Source organism: Vanellus vanellus (genome assembly GCF_965231255.1).
Source record: "Vanellus vanellus genome assembly, chromosome: 1".
Classification (NCBI taxonomy): domain Eukaryota; kingdom Metazoa; phylum Chordata; class Aves; order Charadriiformes; family Charadriidae; genus Vanellus; species Vanellus vanellus.
Window position 1 is genome coordinate 115,611,068 of NC_138905.1, and position 25,821 is coordinate 115,636,888.

At 40.5% G+C, this 25,821-nt stretch overlaps 1 protein-coding gene across 2 annotated transcripts in view; it reads right to left on the bottom strand.

Moving 5' to 3' along the window:
* The window catches only part of LOC309680852 (amyloid-beta precursor protein), a 230,914-nt gene that overhangs the window by 15,612 nt on the left and 189,481 nt on the right, over nt 1–25,821 (bottom strand). For both annotated transcript variants that reach the window (XM_082494603.1, XM_082494602.1), the window contains 2 exons: nt 15,074–15,295; nt 7,389–7,442 (listed from right to left, as the gene is read on the bottom strand). In XM_082494603.1, the coding sequence (XP_082350729.1) occupies nt 7,389–7,442; nt 15,074–15,295 (276 nt within the window). The remainder of the gene's footprint in view (nt 1–7,388; nt 7,443–15,073; nt 15,296–25,821) is intronic.

Genomic DNA, 25,821 nt, shown 5'->3' on the forward strand with positions numbered 1-25,821 from the left:
GGTGAAGTCTGTAAGTATCCTGTACGCACCATTGCTAGAGGCAGGATAATGGGCTTGGGTACTTCTGCTCTTGGGCTCTGACCACTCTCAGTGAAAGCAAGCTACGATAGCTTAGGCTGTGAGTCTTTGTTAGCTTCAGTTAAACAGAGCCAAACGCCGCAGGCAGAAGTTACACAGCATTTCATGGGGCACAACAGGTCAGGAGCCTTCACATCAATGAGTGACAGAGGGTGGCAAGTTCATCAATAGCCTCAGCTGCTGGAAAAACGCAGGCTTCCCTAAAGCTGCATTTCTTTGAGGGTTCCCTTCCCTCCTCCCATTCCCATCAAACAGCAACACTGGAGCCATACTTCCAGCGTGCAGCAGGTTAAACAATCTTTTGCCTTGAGATCAGGCAGAAATGTTTTGCTTTGGGCCACGTGATGAAGGTCTGGTGGTCTACTTGGCCTTACTTACCAATCCACAAAAATGCCATGGGATCTGAGCACAAAGTAGGACCTGATATTAGGAAGTTATTGCTGTTAGACTCACTAAAACTTGTCTTTGGCAGCTAGTGCAGGAAAAAGGTCAGACAGAAAAATCTTCTGTTGCACTAACAGACCTGATAGCAATTTTTTCCTACCTCCTATCTCCCTTAAAAGAGAGGAAAAGTGAGGAAAAAGTCTTTTAAAAGTACAACTAGGGTAAACTGGCAGACTTCTGCAAATAATTGATTATATAGTAAGAGAAGTACAACTCTGCACTAGAATCTATTAAACACCTGGTATGAGACAAAAATATATATGGGGTTACATATGCCTTTCTACCACGTTACATTATAGAATCTAGATTTTCTATTTAACAGACTTCTCTTTATTTTCAGTTCATTCACTTTCCTGTCCTGGGAACTACATACTTAGACCTACATGCTAAAATCAAACATTTATTTTTCAAAGGAAGTAACTGAAGAAGGAAAAACCGAAGGAGGAAAAACTCACTGGTGAGGAAAAAAGGGTCTTTCCAAAAGTTTTATCAGAGGTGTGTGAATCAGGTAAGATGCAAACAGCCAAGGGCTGCCTAATACCACTCTACTCTTGTACTGAAGACAAGCATACGAAGAAAAGTTAAACACGTGACAAGACCTTTAATTCTGACACAAAATTATTTTTCTTTTTTCACTACCAAGTCTAAAATACACAACCCAAACACATAAGCCAATGTAAGAGAAGGAAAGTGAGAGCAACAGCCTCACTGCAAATTCACAAATAATGATAATTATTAGTGCTTTTTCTTCTGAATTGCATACTACCTTTAGGGAGTTGCATTCCTAATTACTTCAGTTTAAAAATGCTACAATTCAGCTGGCAAATATATTAATTTGCAACTCCTTAGAAAACCTGACAAAATTATTCAGCCAAACACACGGGCTTAAAAGCATCTAGTAAAATCCAAAATGAGCTATGATGGACTTTTAATTGCACTGCTGTTAATTAGTAATGTTAACTGCTTTTATACATATATGTGTACACATGCACGTGCACACACACACATACCCAAACATCAAAAAAAGCAGCGTATGCAAACCTTATTGTTCCTTGCTTTTAAAGGGGAGGGAGGGGGGAATCCCAAGGAGTTAAAAGCTACTCATATGAAATAAAACCCAAGTAGCTGTTTTGGGGAACACTTTATTCTCACACAGATGAGCTTTTGCATTTCTGTAAATATATATTTAGGCTTTAAGAAGAGTAAGAAAAAGGATACAATGAATCCCACCAAGGACGCAATTAGGTGTACATTACCTGCTACACTGCTTGTAATTGCTTCATCTACCAGTTAAACAGCAGCCTAGCAAGATTTTGTGATTTTGTTTTGCAAGGACCTGAAACAGTATTAGCTGTGCCAGAGGTCTTCCAGTCACTTCGAGTTAAAAATCAAACCTCCGAGTGAAGCACAGTTGAAACTACCAGACCTGGGTGGTGTCTACACAGAGAAACCCAAAAGTAGTATGTTTAAGCAACAGATGTAATGACTGCATTCAGGAAAACATGTAACTCCATGTCCATGAACTACACGTGAGTAATGGCAAGCACAAGATAAGGTTTGTTGAATCAAGGCCCGTTACAAGTGTAGTAAACAGCTTTATCTGGGTAAAGCTTCATCTAAAATAAAAAGGGAGGATGGAAGGAATGCAGCATTTGAACAATTACCTGGGTAGACAGCTGCACGTTCACACTAGAAGTTCAACTATTACTTCCATATGAGTCTATGACTTTGTGCATATCATTTCACTTTGAAATGAAAGAGTAGTAATGAAGATTATATACTCACTTACAAAGATTAAAATGAAGATGATGTACTAACTTTTGTAAGGACAAATCAAATATCTTTGAGGAGTAAGTACCTTTAAGACTGCATGGAACTAAAACTGTCTGGTCTCTCCTTGGAAGTTAGTAAAATGGTGGTTCATGGATAACTACAGGGCTCGAGAACGCAGAAAGTAAGTGCAAAAAAGAATGTTACTTTTTAAAAAAATAATGTAATTGGAACTTAGTATGAAATAATTATTTCTCAAAATAGTAGAGATTATTTTACATGTCTGTAAAAATGAATAATCAGAACAAGTAAAATTTGGTAATCTTTCTGGCATGTCAATGCAGATGCCGTGCATACGTACATATAAATTGCATTCTCAGTTACTAACTATATGATTTATACAGCAAAACAAAACAATCTAATGGAAAAAAATCTGCTAATGATTTTTGTTTGGTAGCTGCAGACAGTTGGTTTAAGACAACTGTATTGAACTAACCTCACTAAGACAGGAAAAAAAAAAAAAAACAACCTGGCAATTTCTGGCATGAAAATCATAAATAATTCACTAAGCTGCTCTATGCCCTCACCTCATACAGATTGCAGCATATGTGCTAATGACTCTGTAGAACAGCCATTAGGCTTACAGAGCCTCTGTAACCATGTATTAAAAAAAAAAAGAATCCCACAGCTTTCTATATAACGCAATAAAGACAGACATGTCATGATTTATCAGCGGAACGGCCAGAGACACAGAAGCAGCTCAATGTGCAATGTCTCCTCAAAATTATTGACTGTTTGCAAAAACAATCAATTGACAAAGGGTTGGGATAATGCAAAAAAAACCCCAAACCACACCTACATGGAAGTAAGTAACACCGTTAATATCATAAAATCCTTGCATTGTGAATTACGGGCATCCTACGAGTGATATAATTACAACTGTTAGAGGTATAATTACAGTGCAACTGTCCAACAGATGAGAATATGATCTACCCTGAACAAAGCACTGGTTATTTTCTTTATCACCTTGAACTTCAGAAAATCTGCTGATACTAATCAACATCCATTCTGATGACAGGTTTTCTAATCTTCACTCAATTTCCACTGACCAGATCTGCTGAATTAACATGAGTGAAAAGAAGCTTGCTTATGAGTATCTAAAGATGTTTTTATGTGTGTATATCTCTCTCTATATATATCTATATATATATACACAAACACACAAAGAAAAACAAAATTACTAATAAACACATACCCAAAATTCAGCTGCAAGAAATTAAATGTTTGTAATGAAAACATGACCTCTGGCGCACAGGCGAGAAAGAAATATGATTGAAAAAGCTGTTACAGTGAGGCTATCAAGTGAAGAGGTATTCTTTCTATTTGACACTCTTCCTATGAAAGTTGTCAGGCTGGATTGAAGCCTTACAACATCTCCCTGTATGAAGCAATTCATAGCCAGAAACATGTCAATCTCTTATCATTTTGTGCTGTATTAAAAAATAGCTCACTGATGACTGCTTAGTACATCTAGGTATTTTCTTCTATTTGACTTTTTATTATCTCAGCTTCGTTTTCAGGAAAGAGATGACAAGAAAGCGCGTAATTCTTGTTTTTGTTCCCCCATTTGTGAATCAAAAAGGGGAAGGACAGTGTGTGGAAGCACTCTTCTCCTTTTCAAATACCATTGTGAATCACACAGATGTTACATCTATACTAGGGAATGGTGGTCCCCCCGAACATTACTCCCCTCCTGGGACTGATGTAAATCAGATTCAAATTCAAGCTTCAACCACTGACAGCCAAGGTGGAGTGAAACAGAGGTAGCGATTTGGACAAATGGCTTAAATTTTAGTAAATGCTTTAAACTTGGTCCTTACTCACAAGCTTTTCTGCTCTATGGATCGGACAACTCTTCACATTTCCTGACTTCACTCATAGACTTCAATATCTTTATTTTTTGAAATAGCGAGCATGATGTGGTGAAGTAACAAGTTTCCAGTTATCACAAATACTACTAACAACTAAGTACTTGATCTTCTTTTCCATACTGTGACCAAATTCTATCTCTTGTGGGAAGGGACAAAGATGATCTGCATGATTTTGATCTACTTTTAAGAAAAAAAATAGCGATCATTACAAGAATGTTGTGTGGGCAAAAAGCAGTAAGAAGAAAAAGGAAAAGGGAAAAAAGGGCACGTGTTTGTGTGTTTGTCTTAGTCCTTCCAGAGCTGATTTTCTTCAAAGATTTTGAACATCTACAAAATATTCACTTGTTCTTATTCCCAGGCTTGGACTGCTGCAGGTTGAAATGACACCTGTATTTTCACCCTGACCCAGCAGGCTTGAGCAAACGAAGTAGAACACAAACTGGAAAGTCGGGACTATGAAAAGGGCAAACCTTTCAGGAAATCAAGAAGAATCTGGGCAATTAAAACAAAACGTTACAAGCAGCTGCATGTATTAATCTGCCTCCAGGTCCCTTGTTAATACTTTTTCATTCTAGAATAACATCCTCATTTTTGATTTTTTTTTCCATAAAGAATAGCCCCAAACTGTAAAAACTGACCATCCCAAAAAGGATAGTGACTGGAAAAAAAAGTATATTTTTTCCTTTTTTAACCGCTAACATAGAAATTTCTATTTATGATTAGCAACTAAAACAATTTTAAAGCACGCATTTCTAAACCGTCAGAATTTCTTTTGTTTCACAGTTTACTTAAGCATCCATTTGCTTTCCTCTATTCCTAGTTTATGAAGCTACTTGGACTGGTATCAGTTCTCTGTTAAATTGAAATTTTATCACAGATAAATTGTTTTTAAAGCATGATGAAAAATCATGTAGATGTTTATTGGCAGAATTTGCATCAGTAAGGACAAACTTGCAGAAGTCTGGACCTGGAGATTAAAGACATAAGGAACTGAAGGCCTACCAGGAATGGTGAAGAGAATACGTTTTGCTTACTGTTACAACACATTTAGCACTTCTGTAAAGGGCTAAAATCCCTATTTCACATGCACATGTGAGACACTTTATGCTGTGAAATTTGGAATGAGAGAGAGATTTCAACCTCTCCAGGGAAGCAACCATCCCTCTGCCTGGAGGAATGCAGCGTGCATCCTTGCCAGGCCAGAGGGGTTCACTCTCTGTGCCAAAAGCCGAGCATGGGCCTTTGCAGCACTTAAACTCTGCGCTAAAAGCGACAAAGGCACAGGCCCCTGGACAGTACTACTTTTGCACTTGAGCAGAAGACTGAGGAAATAACCCATGTGATTTTCATAGTGCAAAAGTTACTGCATCCACTGGGAATTTCAAGCCATTATGGTCACATGCTGAATTTTTTTTTACATTTCCTTAGTAGCCCATCGTGCACATTCACAAAGATGAGTCATGACCTATGCTAGCCATACTTTTAGTACTATTTGTATCACCCCAACCAACAAAGCACTCTGATACAGTGGACTAGAACACGTCATTTCACTCTGAAACTAGAGTGCAGCAGTGAGAGAAAATCCTTTCTCTAGCGAAGGGACACCAAAGATCTCTGTCACGTGTGGGGGGGAATAGAAGGGAGGAAGGAATCATCTTTAGTAATAAATACGAGCCTCGCAATAGGAGATTTTTCAAGACGACTGAAATTAAAATAGTTAACAATCATAAACTTTAGTATTACAAGAAAATTGCTAGATGAACTAACATTACAAAATTCAGATTCAACTCATTCGTGTTTCATTTGTGATGCTATTTCTGCTGCTCTTGGGGAAGAAATCTGATCCAGAAGGCAGAGATAACCCAGTACTGGGGGCATGTACCCTGGTCTCATGATTTTTGGCACTGTTGTACAGTACCCATACCTGTTTTGTACAGTACTCTGTACCTGTTTCCAGGCTCTCTTCATGGAATTAATTAAGACTCTAAACACAAGAAAAGATGTCAGACTCCTAAAACAGCTCTAGGAGCACATCACCTGGTCATCCTTGACATGTATCCCAATTACTGTAACGTATGAGCTTATTTACTTCCCATTGTATCAACTTCTGCAGTCGGTAAACGCTGGGGAGTTACCAGAGAGATTTAAACACACTAGGAGGGTGCTGCCCATAATGCTATCTAATGGACATTTGGAGGAAAAGATGAAGGGAAAAAGAAGACAGATTAATCAGTTCGATCTGATCTGAAGAAAAACACAATGACAATGTGACAGTGAAATAATTCTGACCCTAAAATATACCGATCTAATCTCACTATGTGTCAGAGAGTAACCTCTTCTGAAATAAAAGGCTGTTTGCTCTCAATGGAATCAGTCATTTCTAGATAATCCTAAATAAAACCAAGAGGAAAAACATGCTAAAAGGGAAAAAAAGTTAGTATGAAAAGCAGTCTTTTACTTTTCAAAATTGTATTTGTCCCATTAAACTTTTCCAAACATTTGCAGCCTGACTCAAGCCAGTCATCTGCTGCTATTACTCTGAAATCAATAGGAAGACACAGGTACCTACAGAAGGCAAATAGTCACCCCTCTCTACCCTAGAATGGAATGAATAAACGTATAGAGCTGCCCTCAGTGAATCCAGATGGAGAACATACGTACCAATTTTTAGATACCTGGAGTTAGCTAAGATAAATATCACAGCAAAAATATCTTGATGTCCCCTGCAATTCTAAAATAGTACACAAATTCTTTATTAGCCTCAACTTACAAGAAACTGTATACTCTACATAGAGGATTCGACACTTCTATCATACCTTCCAAAATTAAAGTACTCTCTGCACTACGGGGTACAGTGTCTACCGCATCCTGTACCCGCCAAAGCATTATTGCTAGAAGAGATGATGACTTGATATGAGTATCAGTTCTGGGTCTCTGGGTCCCACTCCTTCTGCAAGAACCCATTCCGAACACTTCTGAAACTTGGCACAGAGAGCACTCACTCAGGCGGATGGGCGTTTGTGTGGGAATGCCTCCGTGGTTCATAGCACAGCATTACACTTTAAGAGAGGGTTATACCAAAGAAAAGGTGATCATTTCAGCTCAAGCAGACCACATGCACGCAGGGAAAACATAGGTTAGGTAAAAGCCATGCAAGTTATATACCTGGTCGTGTGGTGAGTCCTCTGTCTGCAGCTGGGCGGGCATCAACTGGCTCAACTGGGCATGTGCAGAAAAGAAACAAAAAAGCAAACAAAAAATAAACAAAATCCCCCAAATGACAGTCAACTGGTTTTCTGTTGGGACAGTGCAGGAGAGACATACTGCATAAACAAAGTTACCAAAGCAACAGCTAGAAAAGATCTGCCTTCAGTTAATCCTGGAAATAAAAGGAAGGGATGGGCATGACTTCAAAAGGAAAGCTTCACAGATGATGTGTCAATTTTACATCATCTTCTGGTTACTGCTTAAAGTGAGAAACCATCAAGACCAAAGAATTTCTGTCTATAGAGTGAAACTATATTCATGATGTGTAAACTTTTTCCAGTTGTCCGATCAGAACTGGCAGCAAGAACAGACATGATCAGTGAGTTCTTCCAGCCAGTCTCGATCAATGCTGACTTACAAACCCACTGAATCCTGACTCCTTTTTCCTTTCAGTAGGGATTTTTTACAGCAGTAGCTAGCACTAGCTAAGGCTTGAAAAAAGTAGAACACATTTTGAAAATACAATCAATACTTTGTTCTGATATGTTCTGATTTATAGACAGTAAATTTACTTTCTGATTTTTGAAGAGGAAGCTAAAGAGAAACATCACTTTCTACTCAATGTGCATCATACACAGTTTTAAAATGCTTGTATTACCATACTAAGGCTTTACCAGCTGAAACCTGAGGTTGATGGAGCTCACCGGCATTAATAGAAAAAAGGATCTGCAAAACTTTTAAAGCAGTTTGAGTCATTACCTAATGCCTCAGTTAAGTCCAAACTGAACATACTGGAGAAGTTCATTAAAACATTCAGATCCCCCCCCCCCTTTTTTTTTCTTCTCTCTTTTACTGCAATACTGCTGCCTTCCTTATCTACCCAAGTGCCAGTGTCAAAGAAATTAAATTAAAAGATCAAATTTTACATTGTAGCTTGGAATTCAAGTTTTTTTAAATGAGGTATTCTCATTCGTTTGAATTTCAGGATTCAAGCGTGAACCTTCTAATCAGCAGTAAGGTAACCACAGTAACATAGGAAACCTGAAAAAAAGCACAGTTTTCAATCATGAACCGCTCACTGTATTTGGCATGAGAAAATCACGCTAACCTGACAATACTGCTAACTTAAGCAAGGGGACTGTCCATCTTCATAGGACGTCTGTGTCACTTGCTAAGTGTTCCTGTGGGTTTGACAAACAACCTACCACGCTTGTAAGTGAGAGCCTCTGTGGCACCCATGTCCTTTGTATGCAGGAGATGACTGCAATAGCTCCTGCCTCTGGAACAAAGCAGTAAGTCAGCTTTATAGGATCCACAGACTAAAAGCGCATCTGCACATCTGACTTGCTTGTGTTTCCAGAAGGGCAAAATTGTCACAGAGCTTGCTGGTCTGGTGCTGCAGAGACAAGCCATCAAACCACTTTCCTTCTCAGCAGTTCAGAGTGGCACTAGCAGACCATGTAATTGCTTTCCTTACATAGCGGTATATAAAAAACAGTTTCCATCCTTAACTAAAAACTACTATTTTGAGTATTTTCCTATTTAAGTCTTCTGCCAGGTTTTCCAATACTGTCTGCACCAACCCTTAGGTAGGTCAGCAGTAATTTTCAGTGGAATGGACTGAAGGGACGAAACAACCAATGACTGACATCACCCAAACTGCCCCTGCAGTACCCTCTGTCACCCTGGCCCCCACCTCCTCCCTAGAAGGCTGAAGGGTTTTATTTCCCTCTCGCTCAGCACTCTATAACCCTACATGCCCACAGCAATGGAAAACTGAGTGAGCAGGCTGTGGGTAGCAATAAAAATGGGAGTAGGTGAAGGGAAAAAAGGATGGGTGAAGCTTCTGTTACACAGTAGCACAGACCTGACCTCAGGGTAATGCAGCATTTGTGGAGAAAGGTGGAAGTATTAATAATGAATAATTATTCTTGTAATTTATAGTTTTGGAAGCACTTTATGGGGGAAAAGGTAAATATCGCCAGCACATTTCATAACTGACACAAAAGCAAACCAACCTGCTTAAGGTCACAAACCAGTTGCAGGGCAAAAACTGGAGGCAAAAGCTCAGAGCCAAGGGTCTTCCAGGGCAGACCATGATTCTGGGTGCCTAAGTGCAGCACGCCCCGGGCAACACAATACAAGGAAAGGCCGGTTTCTGGAGAGCCCTGAGCTGCCACCTTTTGAATTTCAGTTGCATTTTAAAACCTGCTTGCTCCTGCCCCGGTATTGATGTATGCACATACAGCAGTTAACTCTGAAAAATTTTGTCTGTGGGCTTCCTCACTGCCTGCGCTGCTGGACAACACCACCTCACAACCATTGATATAGAGAGAAGAAGTTTAAACCTATTACAGCATTTATCAATAATCAAAACTCTGATATGTACTGTGTATTATATTATTATAAAAATTGCATTCATTTAGATGCTCCACAATCTTCTCTTGAACACACTTCCACATGCACAGAAGTACACAGAACTACAACTGCAAATTTATTTTCCAAATAGCCTCATGAAACTAAATTGGTAGACAACTGCTTACGCTGACTATGCAGGCTTCATACAGAGTACACATCCCACCTCATACATAACGCTAATACATCGAGAGCAGCCCTGAGGAGAAGGACCTGGGGGTGCTGATTGACGAGAAGCTCAACATGAGCCAGCAGTGTGCGATCGCAGCCCAGAAGGCCAACTGTACCCTGGGCTGCATCAGAAGAAGTGTGGCCAGCAGGTCGAGGGAGGTCACTCTGCCCCTCTACTGCACTCTCGTGAGACCCCACCTGCAGTACTGCATCCAGCTCTGGAGCCCCCAACATAAGAAAGACATGAACCTGTTGGAGCAGGTCCAGAGGAGAGCCACAAGGATGATGTGAGGGCTGGAGCACCTCTCCTATGAGGACAGGCTGAGAGAGTTGTTGTTCAGCCTGGAGAAGAGAAGGCTCTGGGGACACCTTATTGTGGCCTTCCAGTACCTAAAGGGGGCCTACAGGAAAGCTGGGGGAGGACTTTTTACTAGGGCATGTAGTGATAGGATGAGGGGTACTGGCTTCAAACTGGAAGAGGGTAGATTTAGATTAGGTATTAGGAAGAAATTTTTCACTTTGAGGCTGGTAAGGCACTGGAAAAGGTTGTCCAGAGAAGTTGTGGAAACTCCAACCCTGGAGGTGTTCAAAGCCAGGCTGGATGGGGCTTTGAGCAACCTGGTCTAGTGGGAGGTGTCCCTGCCTATGGCAGGAGGGTTGGAATTAGATGATCTTCACCGTCCTTTTCAACCTAAACCATTCTATGATTCTATGATCTCATAAGAGCAAGAGAGAACATGGTTGCCTCTCTTTTCAAAAGAAAAGAAAAAATAATCAAAAAGCTCAAAAATTGGTACAAACCAGCAGGCGAGGAAAGCTATGTGATGCCCATCTATCAAGAACAGCATTGGCAGGAGGAACTGGCTGAGTCATAAGGATAACAGAGTACATTCACAAAAATCTCACTTTAGATAAACACTTTATCACTAAGGCTAACTGTAACTGCATGGTAAAATACAAAGGGTAAAACACTAAACCCAGTTAGCCATTGGCAAAATGCCCAGGGACCGTGGCAGTGTCAGAGCTCCACAGCTGTTGGGGTTTTGCCCTCACTTCAGAAGATGTGGTTTTCTTTGTTAAAGTACAATTTCCTGAGAGTTTGGTGTTGCCTTTGGCAGTGTCCTCAGAGGGTATTTTTCATTAACCTGATTTGTATCTCAACACATTAGACATACGGTCAGCCATGCAAGTTGTGCAGTGTATTACCTGGTGCTTTGGATTAATTTTTGGGGACATTTACTAGGAAACTACCTCAGGGAAACAACAAGGAAGAAAATACTTTCAGAAACTACTGAGCTATTCTAGACTTTCAAGGTCTTTTTGGTTTTAGGCTATTTTTTCACTCATTGATAAGAAAAAGCAATTTTAGTAAAATAAACTCTTTGCATAAAACTTATCCTTTTATCTAAACATGCAGTTTAGATTGGGAAATTTTCAAATGGAGTTATGAAACCTTGAGATTACATGGCAACGTACCAATCCAATACATTATTAATATCACTGGGTGAAACCTGGGATTAGATCATGGCCATGGAAGAAAACAGGCATGGGAACTAATGACAAATTGAAGGTATTTTTTGTAGTATTTTAACTTCTTCGTTTGTATGCAGAATACTGGATACTTTAAAACAAAGACTTAATGGCTACATTTCCTTCCACTTTTCCCACAATCACATTTTGGTTTAAGCATTCCCCCAAATGGTTCGTTAAAAACAAATCCTGTTGCTGTGACTGTGCTGGAGGGGGTGGGATCCCAGGTCCTGACCCGGGATCTGTTCAGTTACCTCTCAGACATCAATGATCCCATTAGAAATCTGTTTTGACAGTAATGCAAATTTGCAATGAGGTAAGTGATTTACTTGGTGAGCCTGCACAGGACTGAAGAAAACTATTGCTTATACAGTACAACAGCTCTTGGCAGTGAGGAAGTCGAGACTCTCATTCTACCTAAAAACCCACCTGCACAGGCTGAGCTGATGGCACGCTGGATTTGTGTTCATCAGAGTTTTAAAAAAGTTGACTTCAGGTTTCAAAATAGACCAAAACAGTATCAACAACTGAACTTGTAACTTGCTTGCCCTCTGAAACTCCTCTGGTACTCTCTGTTAAACCTGCTGGACCCAAGGCTCAGCAGATTTCCCAGGCAGCAGGCCGTTCACACGGAACGTGCTGTGATTTTCTTCATGGTGCTGAGTACTCTCATCCCTCATCCAAGCACGTGGGAGTTGAGATGCTCAGTTCTCTGACCTTTGCTGGCATGCTCACTGTCTCCCAGCAGCAAGAGATGCTGACAGTCACTAAAACTGCAATGGTTAGTCACTCTACAGTGTTTGAGGTTTCTCTAGCACATGATTTTTGAACCTTTTTTGATCAATGGTTTGATCAATGTTAAGAAACAGCAATGACTTGTTCAGTACTGCATAAAATACAAAAACCTCCCTGCCTAAGGGGAACTTACTGTGTGAAAAACAGACTATTCAAATAGACCTTCAGTGGAGACGGAGAGGAAAAAAGAGGAGAAAATTGTGTCAATTGTTATTTACTTCTTGCTACCTCCAAAGCATATTATAACAGGCACGTTTTTGGAAGCAATTTAGACAAAGCCTGGGATTAAACCATGGTCACAGAAGAAAACAGGCATGGGAAGAGAGGACAAGTGGCACAGTTAGTCCTGAGTTTCTGGAACAAAGAGGTGGGAGACAAACACAAAGGAAAAAACACAAAGGCTGTGAAATTCCCCTTTGATACTATGGGAAAAGGTATAGACAGGGTATCCAAAGAGAGAAAAAAAGGTATTGTTAGCATGATCACATTAACAACATTGTGGTTTGGGTAGATGACAGAGAAGTATAATGGGAAACAAAAAGGACTTGAAAAGGTTTAAGCCATCAAATAATTTCTATTTCTAAATGTCCAGGCTTAAACACTAATAATGGTTGGCCTAACAGAATTGTTTGCTGCAGTAACTTCCTGACAGATATAATTCTGATATCAAAAAAAGCCCCAAAGCCCAACAACTTAAAGAAAGATGTTCCCACAGCAAACATTAAGAAGTGCTGCAACAACCCCTGTAGTGCATTAGAATACAGAGGACTCATAATTAAACAATATGTTACTCAAGGCAGGAGAGGTTTTGTTTCTTATTTGCTGTCATACATTTTAAGAGGAGAACCATGCTCAGTATACTTGCCTATGGGAATTCAGTGTCACATTGAAGTATGTACCCTTTGTTATTAAATTCTGGGCTTAGCCAGGTTTTGGAAGAAAAAAAAAAAAAAGGCTTGTGTGATTCAACTGTGGTTATGTCTGGGTCCACCTGTCTTCCTAATAACTTCTGAACTTGGTGACTGAAATCAGTACATTTTGAAAGCTGGGAGGACAGACTTCAACAGTAATTAATCCCCCTTCCAGTTTCATGAAAGCAGGCAGTGGGTATAGAAATTGATGCCCTATATGCCTCAGCTATATGAAAAACCACAGCGAGAGCTCTATCAGAAAATTCCTGCAGGACAGACAGCACCAGCCGGACTGTGGCCTGCTCCTGGCAGACAGCCTTGACACGGGTGCTACAGCGAGCTGCAGCTGATTCCCCAGGACACTGGAAGTTTAGCCTGCCAGGCTGGTCAGCCCTTTGTACCACTTGCCAGCACCTGACGCAGTCCAGCCAGCTGCTCTCAGCCGTTCAGCACGTCACTTGGCTGCAAGTGCCTTCCAGACACATCTGAAGTCCTTGTCACCATCTCCTGTCTTCCGGTCCTTGCCGCTGGCCAGTCCGTTGAGAGTCACAGCTCTCTCTGCTCTTTTTCTTGGTCCCTTCCTGTAGTGCTGACTCCATGGTGGTCTGATTTTAGCCCTACTCCTGACCAGCCTCTCCTCTTCCTCTCAAATCTACTATACTTATGTCTCAATTATTTGTTGACCTTCGCTCAGATTCTAGCCATGTCTTTTCTTTTGCCTGATCTAATGCTTCTCCGAGTCCTGGGGATGACTCACTTTGCCCACAAAACTGGTTCTGACTCCATTGATTTCACCTGGCACCAACATCAGACCTGGTAAATCCATGTCCATGTCCCGTGTTTCATCTCCCAAGCACGCAGCTGCACACAGTCACTCAACACATCGTGCGCGAGTGAGACTAACTGTATACGGTTGATCTCAAAACTCAGAATGAGAGCTGGTATAGCCTAAGCCAGCAGTTTCAAAAGACTTGTAGAGGATGTTGAAGTCTGTGCAGTTCAGCTATAAATCACAAATTTGCCTGAAAAAAGCCTTCTGTACCCCCAGCCTCTGTGAATCTACTGTTGCTTTGCAGTAACAAACTTTCACTAATGTGATTAACTTAGCATTAACGGCAGTGGAGTTGAACTGATAAAGTAAAACAAACGCAATAGGATGAACTTGAACATGATCAAAGTCCCTCGGGTTCCTGATTAATTGGCTCTGGCACCTAAGTAAACTACCAATTCCAGATTATACATAAATTATTAAAGTATTACGCAGGCACTTCAATAAATTAGTCAATGAGCAACATAAAGTACTCCCCAGGAAATAAGTTTTCACTAGCCAGTTGCATTGCTGAGTATGCAGGAACATTTCTGCAGTACATTCCAGACAACCAGTGGTGAGGGGGAAATAAAATCAACTCTCATGCTAGGATTGTACTGGATCTGTAATCATTTTCATGCCAGCAAATAAAAAGATCTTTCCTAACGAAAACACTCATTTCATCATGGCAAAAATCTAACAAATTATCTATCTCCCTTAGCTCATTGTCATATTTTATAAGACTGTCATTCATAATTTACTGGAATTTATTTTGATTTGTTTTTAAAGGAAAGTAAGCTCAACACTGACATTTATTGAGCGTCTTAATTCCCATTTTTAGTCAGGATTTTCTGTTCCATCAAAGAGACACAGCAGATTGGTTCTAAACTTACTGTTGAGAACCTCTAGCCTGCTTACATCAGAAAGACATCAATTTTCAGGAAACAACGTGAAGAGAAACCACAAAGCTCAACTCAGAACATTCTGTGTTTTTTTCCCCCTAATGTACATACCTTCATTTTCAGTATTGGCTGGAACAGAATCAACACCAAAGGGATGCCACGGCTGAAGGTCATCTAGGCTGAACTCTCCATCCACTGGAAGAAGTTCAACTGTGGTCTTCGTTTCCGTCAATGAAGGCATGAGAGCGTCATTTCCATAGCTGATTCTGGGTTCGCTGATCATGTTGGCCAAAACATCATCAGAATAGTTTTGCTCTTTCTGAAGTAATTCATCTGCAAGGAAATTTCAACACAGAAATTATCTGAAAGAGCCTGTGTTTCTGAGGACCTATTTCCAATGCTATTAAAGTAATAATTTACTGTTGTGATATTCTGTTTTCTTATGATAAAGGAAAACAAAGGCTTGGAATAATCACAACTTTGTGATATGCAGTGCAGCTACGTAAGGCATTTTTTTGAAACATCAACTGGAATTGTTCAATACTGTTTCCTACACACGTTCACCACATAACAGATCAAAGGTCTGTGCTTTACAGGCCGCTGGACTCTTCTCCACCACTTTTAAAGGAAGCACAAATCAATTTCTTTCAACTCAACATGTTGCCGTAAGTCAACACGCAAGAGGTCCACAGAAAGGAATGTCTTTGTTATTTCCCCTTCCTCTTAGATGCTCACTATCAAAGCTCATCACAACTCTTAAATCCTAAATGAGCACAACAGTTACTGCATTAAATTGGGCTTTACTATAACACATTAAATCTGAAGAAGCATTTAGTCTTTTAACACATATAACTTTGCCAAAATACTGAAGTAGTCCTTTGTTAAAAATATTAAGTAGTAATAGGTGTCTGTAGGCAAATTATTTTACAGGCAACCAGGACTTAAAGCTGTGCAATATTATCTAGTTTTTTATTTATTTATTTATTTAAGCAAGGTGAGAACAATCAAAGCACTTTTCAGCTCCATCAGGTGTACAGGACAGACTGTCCAACTCATTGTTAAAAATAAGCTCAGAGATTGTGTGTGCTTCATTGTTTCAACTCCCTTCTCACACCAAAGTTCACCTACTCTTGATCTTCCCCTTCACTGCCATTTTTTTGTGCGAGCAACGCATTACTTGCAAGTACTTTGAGGGAACTTGGTGAACAAGAGCACGTTCAAGTAAGCGTGCAATTGCAATGAATGAGATAAGTAATTGCTAAGAACGCACCAATGTAATTCGTAAGCAGGTATTACAGAGCTAAAGAGATCAGAACTGAAGACTGTAAAGGTTACATTACTCGAGTGCAAGTGCTCGCACACATGAGCACACACATGACAGCTGATGACACAAGAGCTTTTATTAAGACTGGCTTCTCTTTTCACTTCGTTAAAGACCTCCTTACTGTCACTGCTTCACACCCACACCTGCAACCTGTAGCAATTCAGGGATAGTAATCACCACTCTACCGCTAGAGCCTTTATGTCACTCTGTAGGGGCTCACTTGTTTCCCAGCATCATCAGTAAGAAAGGACATCTAAAATTCTATACACACCAGAGCTTTAGACCCCTCACAGTAAAATCAAATCCTTTGAACGTTATTTCCCCCCAACCACACATCACGCCGTACCACCACAGAAGTACACTGCACCCATGCAGCAGCTCTCAGTAAGGATCCCCACCAAGTCACGAGCATTAGAGCTGGCATTGCTTCAATGCCTTTATCAACGATGATGTAGTAGGGCTCTGCTCTGCAATACGTCTCTTAAAGACCACCTAAAGATAGTTGACGCAACTGTCTTGCCACCCTATTACTACACCAAATTTAGAACATCAAAACTAAACAAAAAGTTGTAAGCCCAGCCCTAGGGCGAACATGGGTCTTGAATCTTATAAAATGATGGTTTAAACAAATTTTAATGTTTAAGCAGCAATTGCTTTAGTAGACAGTAAGCCTAATGTGTATACAAAATTTAATTCTGATTTAATTTGTTTATTAGAATGACTTACTAAGACAGTATAGAAAGCCTACATAACACTAAATTGCTTTTCCATTCATGTTCATTTTACTGAAAGCAGTATTATAAGACACCTAATAAATCTTCAGTGTGGAAGGCAAGTCCAATTTTTGTTTCCCCACTGCACTTCCATTAATCCTTTATCAAATTAAAGCATCTCCTTGTATCAGAGGAGAGACAGGTGAAGCACCTTGATATTCTCAGCAGACATTGTATCGCATGACAGATGTTAATTTTCATTAGCTAGGGACAAAGACACTTTACAATAAATGGAGCTGGATGTTAGTGGCCTGAGTGAGAAGTCTAGTGCCCAAGTGCCTTGCAGGCAGCCACGGATGATACCAGTTGAGCATGTTATGATATCAAGTCATCAGGGATCACAGGAAAAGTGAGTACTACAGGACCGCTGAGCACCTTAGCCAATGCAGCCTTTCAGAGTCACAGAATGGTCAGGGTTGGAAGGGACCTCTGGAGATCATCAAGTCCAACCTCCCTGCCAGAGCAGGGTCACCTACAGCAGGTGGTGCCAGGAACCGGAAGGGTTTTGGGGTGTGGCTCCCATCACTCCCGCTGTCCTCCCCGTCCCCAGAGGATCACATGGGGCAGCTGCAGAGAGCTGCAGCCCACGCGACAGCAGCAGTGAGCGGCACTGTGGTGCTGTGCTCCAGCCACCCCTTTTCTCCAGGTGGTGCCAACTGTCCACAACTCCTGCCTATTCACCTGCCGTAGATGACCCTGCTCTGGCAGGGGGGTTGGACTAGATCTCCAGAGGTCCCTTCCAACCCTGACCATTCTGCGATTCTGTTCCTCAGCGCCAATGCACTCTGTGTTACCTGCAGACAGCTCCTGCCCTTGGAAAGGCACAAACAGTGCACAGAGGGGAAGGAGCAGAGGGAGAAGGACATGGCCTATGGTAGTGGCAGAGTGGCACTGGGGCTGGCACTGGCCCCAGGGGAAGGCCATGGTGCAGGCATAGTTGGGCCCCCAGGCTGACAGCAAGGAGCACCTGACTGCCATCACAATACTGTGATTATATCCAAACCCCCAGAGGATGGGAGGGAAGTGTACACAAAGTCTCTCTCTCAGCGCTACCCAACTGGGAGCACGTCGTTGCTGGCGCTTGCAGGCTCCATTGTCTCCCATTCAGCTGCAGCACGCAGCATGGACATTAACTGACCCGCACAATACCTCTAGTGAGGCAGACAGATATTACAACCAGCAGATTATGATCGCATCCATTTTACAAGCAGGGAAACAATGGCCAAAATGAATCAAGCCCATCTGACATGATGAATCAGATGCTGAACCATAGTGAGGAATTGGAAGTGCCTGGCTTAGAAACTGTGCTGCAGTCCATCAGGCTGAGGCAGCTGCGTCTGCATTGAGTAAATTATTTGCAAAAAATTGTTTCATTCTCTGAACTGCTAAAAAGTTTGCCCTAGGATTTCCAGTTATCGACACTAGCTGGCAAAGTCCAAGATCAATTTTTCAGTGTTGATTTTGTTCCGAGTATCGATGGCTAGTTGAATCACCAGTTACACTAATGGAAAGCCATATAGCCTCACTGTTACCCATCAATAGAGTATTCCCTCCCTTTTTCACAGTTACCAACTCAATTCCCCCACCCTGCAAAAGACAATTCCCTAAATAAGCAGTGAGTACAGACACAGCTGGAGGCTAAGATGAGCATTCAAGACTGTTTCAGGGATTTTCTTTGTGTGCTGAATATCTTCATTATTAGGTGCTGAAAATAGAGAGTCTAGGCTGCTCTTCAAAATTTCACCTCCTGTCAAACCAACAGGACAAAAGACCCATGACGATCTTCCTATAATAAACTTTCTTGTTGCTGTTATTGCTTGGCTCATTATCTCCTTGTAGCATTCGCTAAGTCCTTCCATCGAGAAGACTACGGAGGGTGTTGAACCTTTTTGTCCCTCTGAGAGCACGTGCTCAAAAGCAACCATGACCTTGGGAAAAACCCACGCTCAGCTGGGACCTCAAACCTCCCAGTGCCTCTGGATCTGGTGTGAGGGTGCACAATCACTGCTTCTCCTTCAGACACCAAAACTCTTTCTTTCTCAGGATGAGAGACAGGCTCACTTCTGGTACTTCAGTAAAACGCTTCTCAGACTTATCATCTTTGAGGAAGTTTCACTCATTCTTGGGCTCACTGCAGGTATTTCCCCATGGGTCACTACTACTCAAAAACAGCATCTTGAAAAACTGAAGTGAACTATGTTTGGGGAGCTAGATAAAAGGGTAGTATCACTGCAACCGACTTTCAAGACTATTCTCTCATCCTGCAAAGAGACACATGTACCCAAAAGCAAAGAAGGAGCAGGGGAAAAGAAATAAAAGTTATTACAAAATCTTCTGGTGGATGCTGGATTGTTAGAAGCCCTTCGTCCACAATGGCCTCAGACCACACTTCAACTTGTAAGGCTTTGAAAAGAGCATTGCCCTAGCAAAGCTACCTTGACAAACCCCAACAGAGGTCATGGAGTCTTAGAGTGGCAAAACCCATGCTGTTTTGTAACTTCATCTACTTGTTATTGGCATCTAACATTGTTTCCAATGTTGGAATCTGGGGCACACTTACCCCAGCCCTTGACTGGCATAGCTATAATGACAGAAATTTCAAGCAAGCTCCACTTGCTGCCCTGGAATGCCAGCAATCCATAAGTTATCTTTCAAACCATTATTTTTATTCAGTTCATTGTTTAAAATTTCCAAATGTAGTTATAATATTTATTTGTCGTGTTTTCTTTTCAAGGAGCCTATCTACCAGACGAAAAGCTCTGCTATCACTATCATGTGCAAGACTTGAATTCACTTGAAAAGCAGCTTTAAAATTGGCAATTGCAATTTTGAAAGTTCTGTAAAGCAACTTAAGGTCTTAAACCAGATTAGAAACAAAGTGGACCCACAACGCCTCTTTAAATAGTAATTAAGACACCATCAAATCACATGCCACAGTTTTGACCCAACACCAAACCTTCTTTGTAAAATGACATCTACATGATAGGATATATATTAATTCAACAAATACAGGTTTGGGAACCAGCTCAAATAAATTGGTACAAATGCAGAGCCCTACTGCCTCATATTCGTCACTTTATTAGTTACCATTCAGTCTGAACTGAACGTAAGTTTTTCCTAAAGTTATGGTTGTTTTTGAGCACGTGCTTTCAAAATGACAAAATTAAAAAGTGTCAGAAACCTCCTTATTCTTCTTAACGGCAGAAATTAGAGTGCTCGAGTCATAGCAATTGCTTCATTTGCATGTACACGCATATTACCTTACACCAGCTTGAAGGCAGGTTAAATCATGCAAATGTTATATGCCACAATTAGGATTCACTAAGAACATTTACACAACCATTTATTACAGTGCACATGATAAGGGGTAACATGTTTAGATGCAGCTTTCTGTCGTACGCCTACTTTATGGGCTAATTCAATATGTCATAGTTCATAGTCTTCAACATGAGCACGTGCCCAAAGGAGTTATGCTGATGTAATGCAGGTTTTAACTACATTTGAATGCCTGCATCTTGTCAGCTGTATGAATCAAAACTCCCCCAGACTGGTAAAACACGAAAACAAAACCTCCTTAAAGTCTCTGCTTTGGTGAATACTTTAAAACAAAGCAAACCCAAAACATTATTTACCTGTATATCTGCATTTATATTAGAGCTCTTACCTAAACTAGCAGCTTACTTGTAACCCGCCATTAGGCTAGTAGCACTTCCACAAACTTGATGCAAACGAGCAGATGTATTTCACATTCAGAAAGTACATATATTTCTCCACCAGTCATTTCTACTGAGACATGTTGTAAATACGAGTTTATGTAGGAAACTCCAAAATACAAAGCATCAGTAGCACAAGAGGTAACATTTATGGTTCAAAGGGCTTTCTGTACCTGCAATAAATGCAATTCTACAGTCAGAAAAATCGTTAAGTCAGTTGTATATCCTGTGGGTTTCATATATGTAACTTACTGCATCAAGTAGGAGTTCGTCCTCTGAGGTGAAAGGAGAGAGAATATACCAGAAAATACCATGGGTATTTCCTCCAGCCTCTGCCCAAGTCAGAGGAAATTTCAGGCAAGTCCTTAAACTTAATCACACTGAAATCTGTGCCTAACCACCGAGAGTTAAGCTCCACTGAATTTCAAGCATATTGTTATTTTAAGGTATTTTGCTGAATCAAGCATTTCAAGATTACAATGTTACATACTACTAGGTGTCATAACTGTAACATTAGCAAGCTGCAAAACAAAATTATGTGGTATTTGGTGTTGAACTAATTCATTTGTTTAGTACAAGTCAAATACTATTTAGAGGGCAACTATGATGAGAACTTTATTGGAAGTGACCTGCCTGCTGGAAGGTGTGAGAGTTGCTTTACTGCGTGCATGCTTTGAAGATGATGATAAAAGAGCGATATGCTAGATCATTACTGTGAAATACTGGGAATGAGCCCAACCTGCAATGCTGTGATCCATATTGACAGAGAAACGTGACCACCCTACCACAGTTAAGTTTCTTCTCTTCTCCTGGCTAGCCTGTGAAATTACACCATGGGTCTTCTAATCTGGAAACTTTTACAGTGCAGTATGTCTCTCTCTCAGGGTTAAACTGAGACTGAAAGAGCAAGAACCATGGAAAAGAGTATTTCATAGTTCTTCTTTTCTGTCCTTTAGAGACATCACCAGTAGGGCAAGAGTAAGTAGCAGCAGTAGTTTTTCAGATTTCAGAAATTTCTTATGTGTATGAAAATCTTGGTCAGTAAGGTGAAAAGTCTATTCCTCTTTCAAGTTCTCAGAGAATGAACATTTAAGATATTATGAAACAGCTGACTTAAGACATTTTCCCTAGAAGTTAGTAAGAAAATAACCACTCCATAGTCTTAGAAAATACCCTGTTGCCCAAGAACCAAGCTTTAGAATACATACACCTCTGAACTTAAGAATAGCTGCAATATTTAGAACCATACTAAAAAGAACACGTTTCTAATATATTTAGGAAAAAAAAATAATCACAATTTTATCACTTTTATTTCTCTTCCATTTTTTGCTGCTTCTGCTCTTTCAGCATATGTGGACTTCTGTGTTTCCCAAATCACATCATAAAACCAACCCAAGCAAGTCTCCTCCTGTAAACAGGTACATGTAATAATGTCTCAGTTAGATTTACCTTGCAGACTATATGACTTGAGTTATAAAAAAAAAACCCAAAGATTAGATACAGAGCAATTGTCCTTTTGCAGGTAGATCATGTTGTAACAAGCTTTCTGGTAGTGAACAGTCTTCAAAGCATGAGAAAGCTTGGAAGATCCAACCCGGGAAAACATTTATTATCACATAATGATTAATTTCAATATGACCTAGGTGTCTTTTTCATTAGGGATGGACTTCAACACAAATGTAGTTTTGTACATGGCTATGCAATTGCACAGAGCTTTGAGCAAAGGGTCATGAGAAATTCCACACCACTTCATCAAGGAAGAACCGGAGTCATCCTCTCCCGTTTTTGCAGCCTGCTATGAAACTCAAGGTCTTGAAATTTTGTCTACTTTTGTAAGAAGGCTGCTATGACACTCTTTAACCTTTAGTGAAAGAATATTATAATTACTACAGACCCTTAGCTACATGACAGCTACATAAATTAGTTATTAACTAAAATTAAATATCAATATATGGCTACAGATATGTACACATTTATAATTTTTTTAATATTTAACATCCAGTCTTGTGATTAATGACTGCATGTCCCCTTGAGTTTAAAGCAGGGAGTATTAAAGGAAGTTTGTGGGATAAAGTCAGTCCGAAACCAGAAGCTTGTGTTATCTCTGAAAAAGAGTTACTAACTGGAAATTAAAGATTCTGCTGCTCCCTTTCACAACTTCAAGCCTTTTTGTCCATTTCTGTGGTCTCCTTCCCTTCCTCTCACCCCCTTCTTATTCAATTTCGTTAAATTAATAATATTGTCTTGGAAAAATAATTCTCCATTTGTAGCCTCAAAAGCTCTGGATTAAAACGCAGAAAAATCCTACTTCCACGTGACGGCACTCTTTTGGGTAAAAATTTGGAATGAAACATAGCTTTCTGTACTAGCATGTAAAAGTTCCTCTCCAGTAAGACAATAGCAACCTAATATCAAGGTATACAAGGAAATATTAAAAAAATGCTTCGAGAAAAAATTTCATTGAAACTCTATACTGTAATCAAGAACATACCTCGCATGTCATCATCCTGATCTACATGAGGCACTCTGACAAATTCACCAGGTTTAAATTTCACTCCACATTTAACTCCAAATTAACATAGAGTTAAGTGCCTTAAAATAGGCTTAACAGTCTAAATTAAAACAAATAAACAGCCCCCCCCAGTCATCACTGACATTTCTGCCAGATGAATCAGCATTCATTATTCCCCCTCAGTCTGGTGTGAAGTAGAAAAAGCCAAGTACATTTCCATCCCAAATAAGTAGGTTAGACGTCTTATAAGTGAAACTGCCCTGCAAAAAAGCATTTATATGAAAAACTGCTATGGAGTTTTATTATCTTATTTTCTGAAAAGAATTATTTACTTACTTTTACTTATTTATAAATTATTTATCAGTCTTATTTACTGATAAAAATGACCAGATTTATTTGCCAACTTTATAATACACAATAAAATGAAAAACTGCAGTAGAACCTAAAATTCTGCCACTCTCTAACACCCGAGAAAAGTCAGTTACCCATCATTTTCTATAAATACTTCTAAAGGTCAGAATAGGAATCCCACAACAGTTTTTGATGTGTACTGAACTCGGAGGCAGCTTGGAATCACTAAATAATCCATAAAAATGTATAAGTCTGAACATTAATTTGTTGCATCTGATTCCATTGGTCAAAAGAGAACATTTTCGATTTGACTCACTTGTAATAGTTTAAATCAGAATTCACCAAAACTGAATTGTGCGTCTGCTCCAGATAAAATATATTTTGCCTATTTATTAACTGCAGTTTTAGCATTTGATAGGCCAAATGTATCCTGGGTTGTCCGAGTATTCTGAAGAGATGCACTTATTAAATTTAACGAATATATCCATTAAGTGGGATATGGCCTATTCTGATGGCTTTTATGCCATTTTTCACATGAATGACCTAATAGCAGGAAGCAGAACAGTGAAAGGACTGGAAACCCGCCTAGGTAGCACTATTCAGAATGCATCTTTCAATTAAATGGGCATATGAGAATCACACAGCAGGAGAAAGTCGCGCTGATGAAAGATTGCTTCATTTGTAATCCCACGTGCATGGGAATTGACTGTTAGGAGATTACCGAAACGTTTCCATCAATCCAGCCGTTCTGTAAGATCACATATCCTCAGTAAATCTCTTCCCTTTTATTCCCGATAGTAAGAGCTTGCCCAGCGAGAATATGTCAGATACTCTTGGCCATAATAAGCGCCTGTGAATTTTCTCTCTGCACATCTGAAGACAAAGTTATGCTTGAGGAAAGCAAAAATTAGTACATCATTGGCATTAGAGACAATATTTAGCCCTCCCCCTCAGGATACCTGCCCATAGTTAAGTATTTCAGACTTCATCCCCAGGTAACAATTCCAGAAACTGCTCTAGGAACAACGACCGACATGCTAGCTCTGTAATATAGAATATATAAAGCTATAACATATAGCTTGTGTAGACAGTCTGTAGCTGGTTCTCACTGGACACTTGCAATTTGCTGGCACATAAGAATTAAGATGATTAATTTGCTTCTTTCACAATCTAACACTCCCTATTAGGAACCTGATCTTTGAGCGAATCACACAGAACGACACAATTGTGTTTCCAAACCAAGTAACTGCGAAAAGAGAATCCATCATTCAGCAGCAAGTATGAAGTGGAAGCTGTTGTAGGAGTGTCTGTGCTCCCATGACTTTGGGCTGGTCACCATGGATTCACTAAGGGGAAATCCTGCTTAACCAATCTGATAGCCTTCTGTGATGGCATAACTAGCTGGGTGGATGAAGCCAGAGCAGTGGACATTGTCTACCTCGACTTCAGCAAGGCTTTTGACACTATTTCCCATAACATTCTCATAGGTAAGCTTAGGAAGTGTGGGTTAGATGAGCAGACAGTGAGGTGGATTGAGAACTGGCTGAATGGCAGAGCTCAGAGGGTTGTGATCGTTGCACAGAGTCCAGCTGGAGGCCATTAACTAGCAGTGTTCCCCAGGGGTCACTGTCAGGTCTGGTCTTGTTCAACATATCATCAAGGATGTGGATGAGGGGACAGAGTTTACCCTCAGCAAGGTTGCTGATGACACAAAACTGGGAAGAGTGGCTGACACACCAGAAGGCTGTGCTGCCATACAGCGAGACCTGGACAGGCGAGTGTTGGGCAGAGAGGAAGCTGAAGTTCAACAAGGGCAAGTGTAGGGTTTGCACCTAGGGAGCAATAACCCCATGCAGTGGTACAGGTTTGGGGTTGACCTGCTGGAAAGCAGCTCTGAAGAGAGGGACCTGGGAGTCCCTGTAGACAACAAGTTGACCAAGAGGCAGCAATGTACCCTTGTGGCCAAGAAGGACAATGGTCTCTGGAAGCGCATCATAAAGAGCGTGGCCAGCAGGTCGAGGGAGGTCATCCTCCCCCTCTGCTCCACCCTGGTGAGGTCACATCTGGAGTACTGTGTCCAGTTCTGGGCTCCCTGGTTCAAGGAGGACAAGGAACTACTGGAGAGAAAGATGACCAAGGGACTGGAGCACCTCTCGTATGAGGAAAGACTGAGACCACCCGGGTCT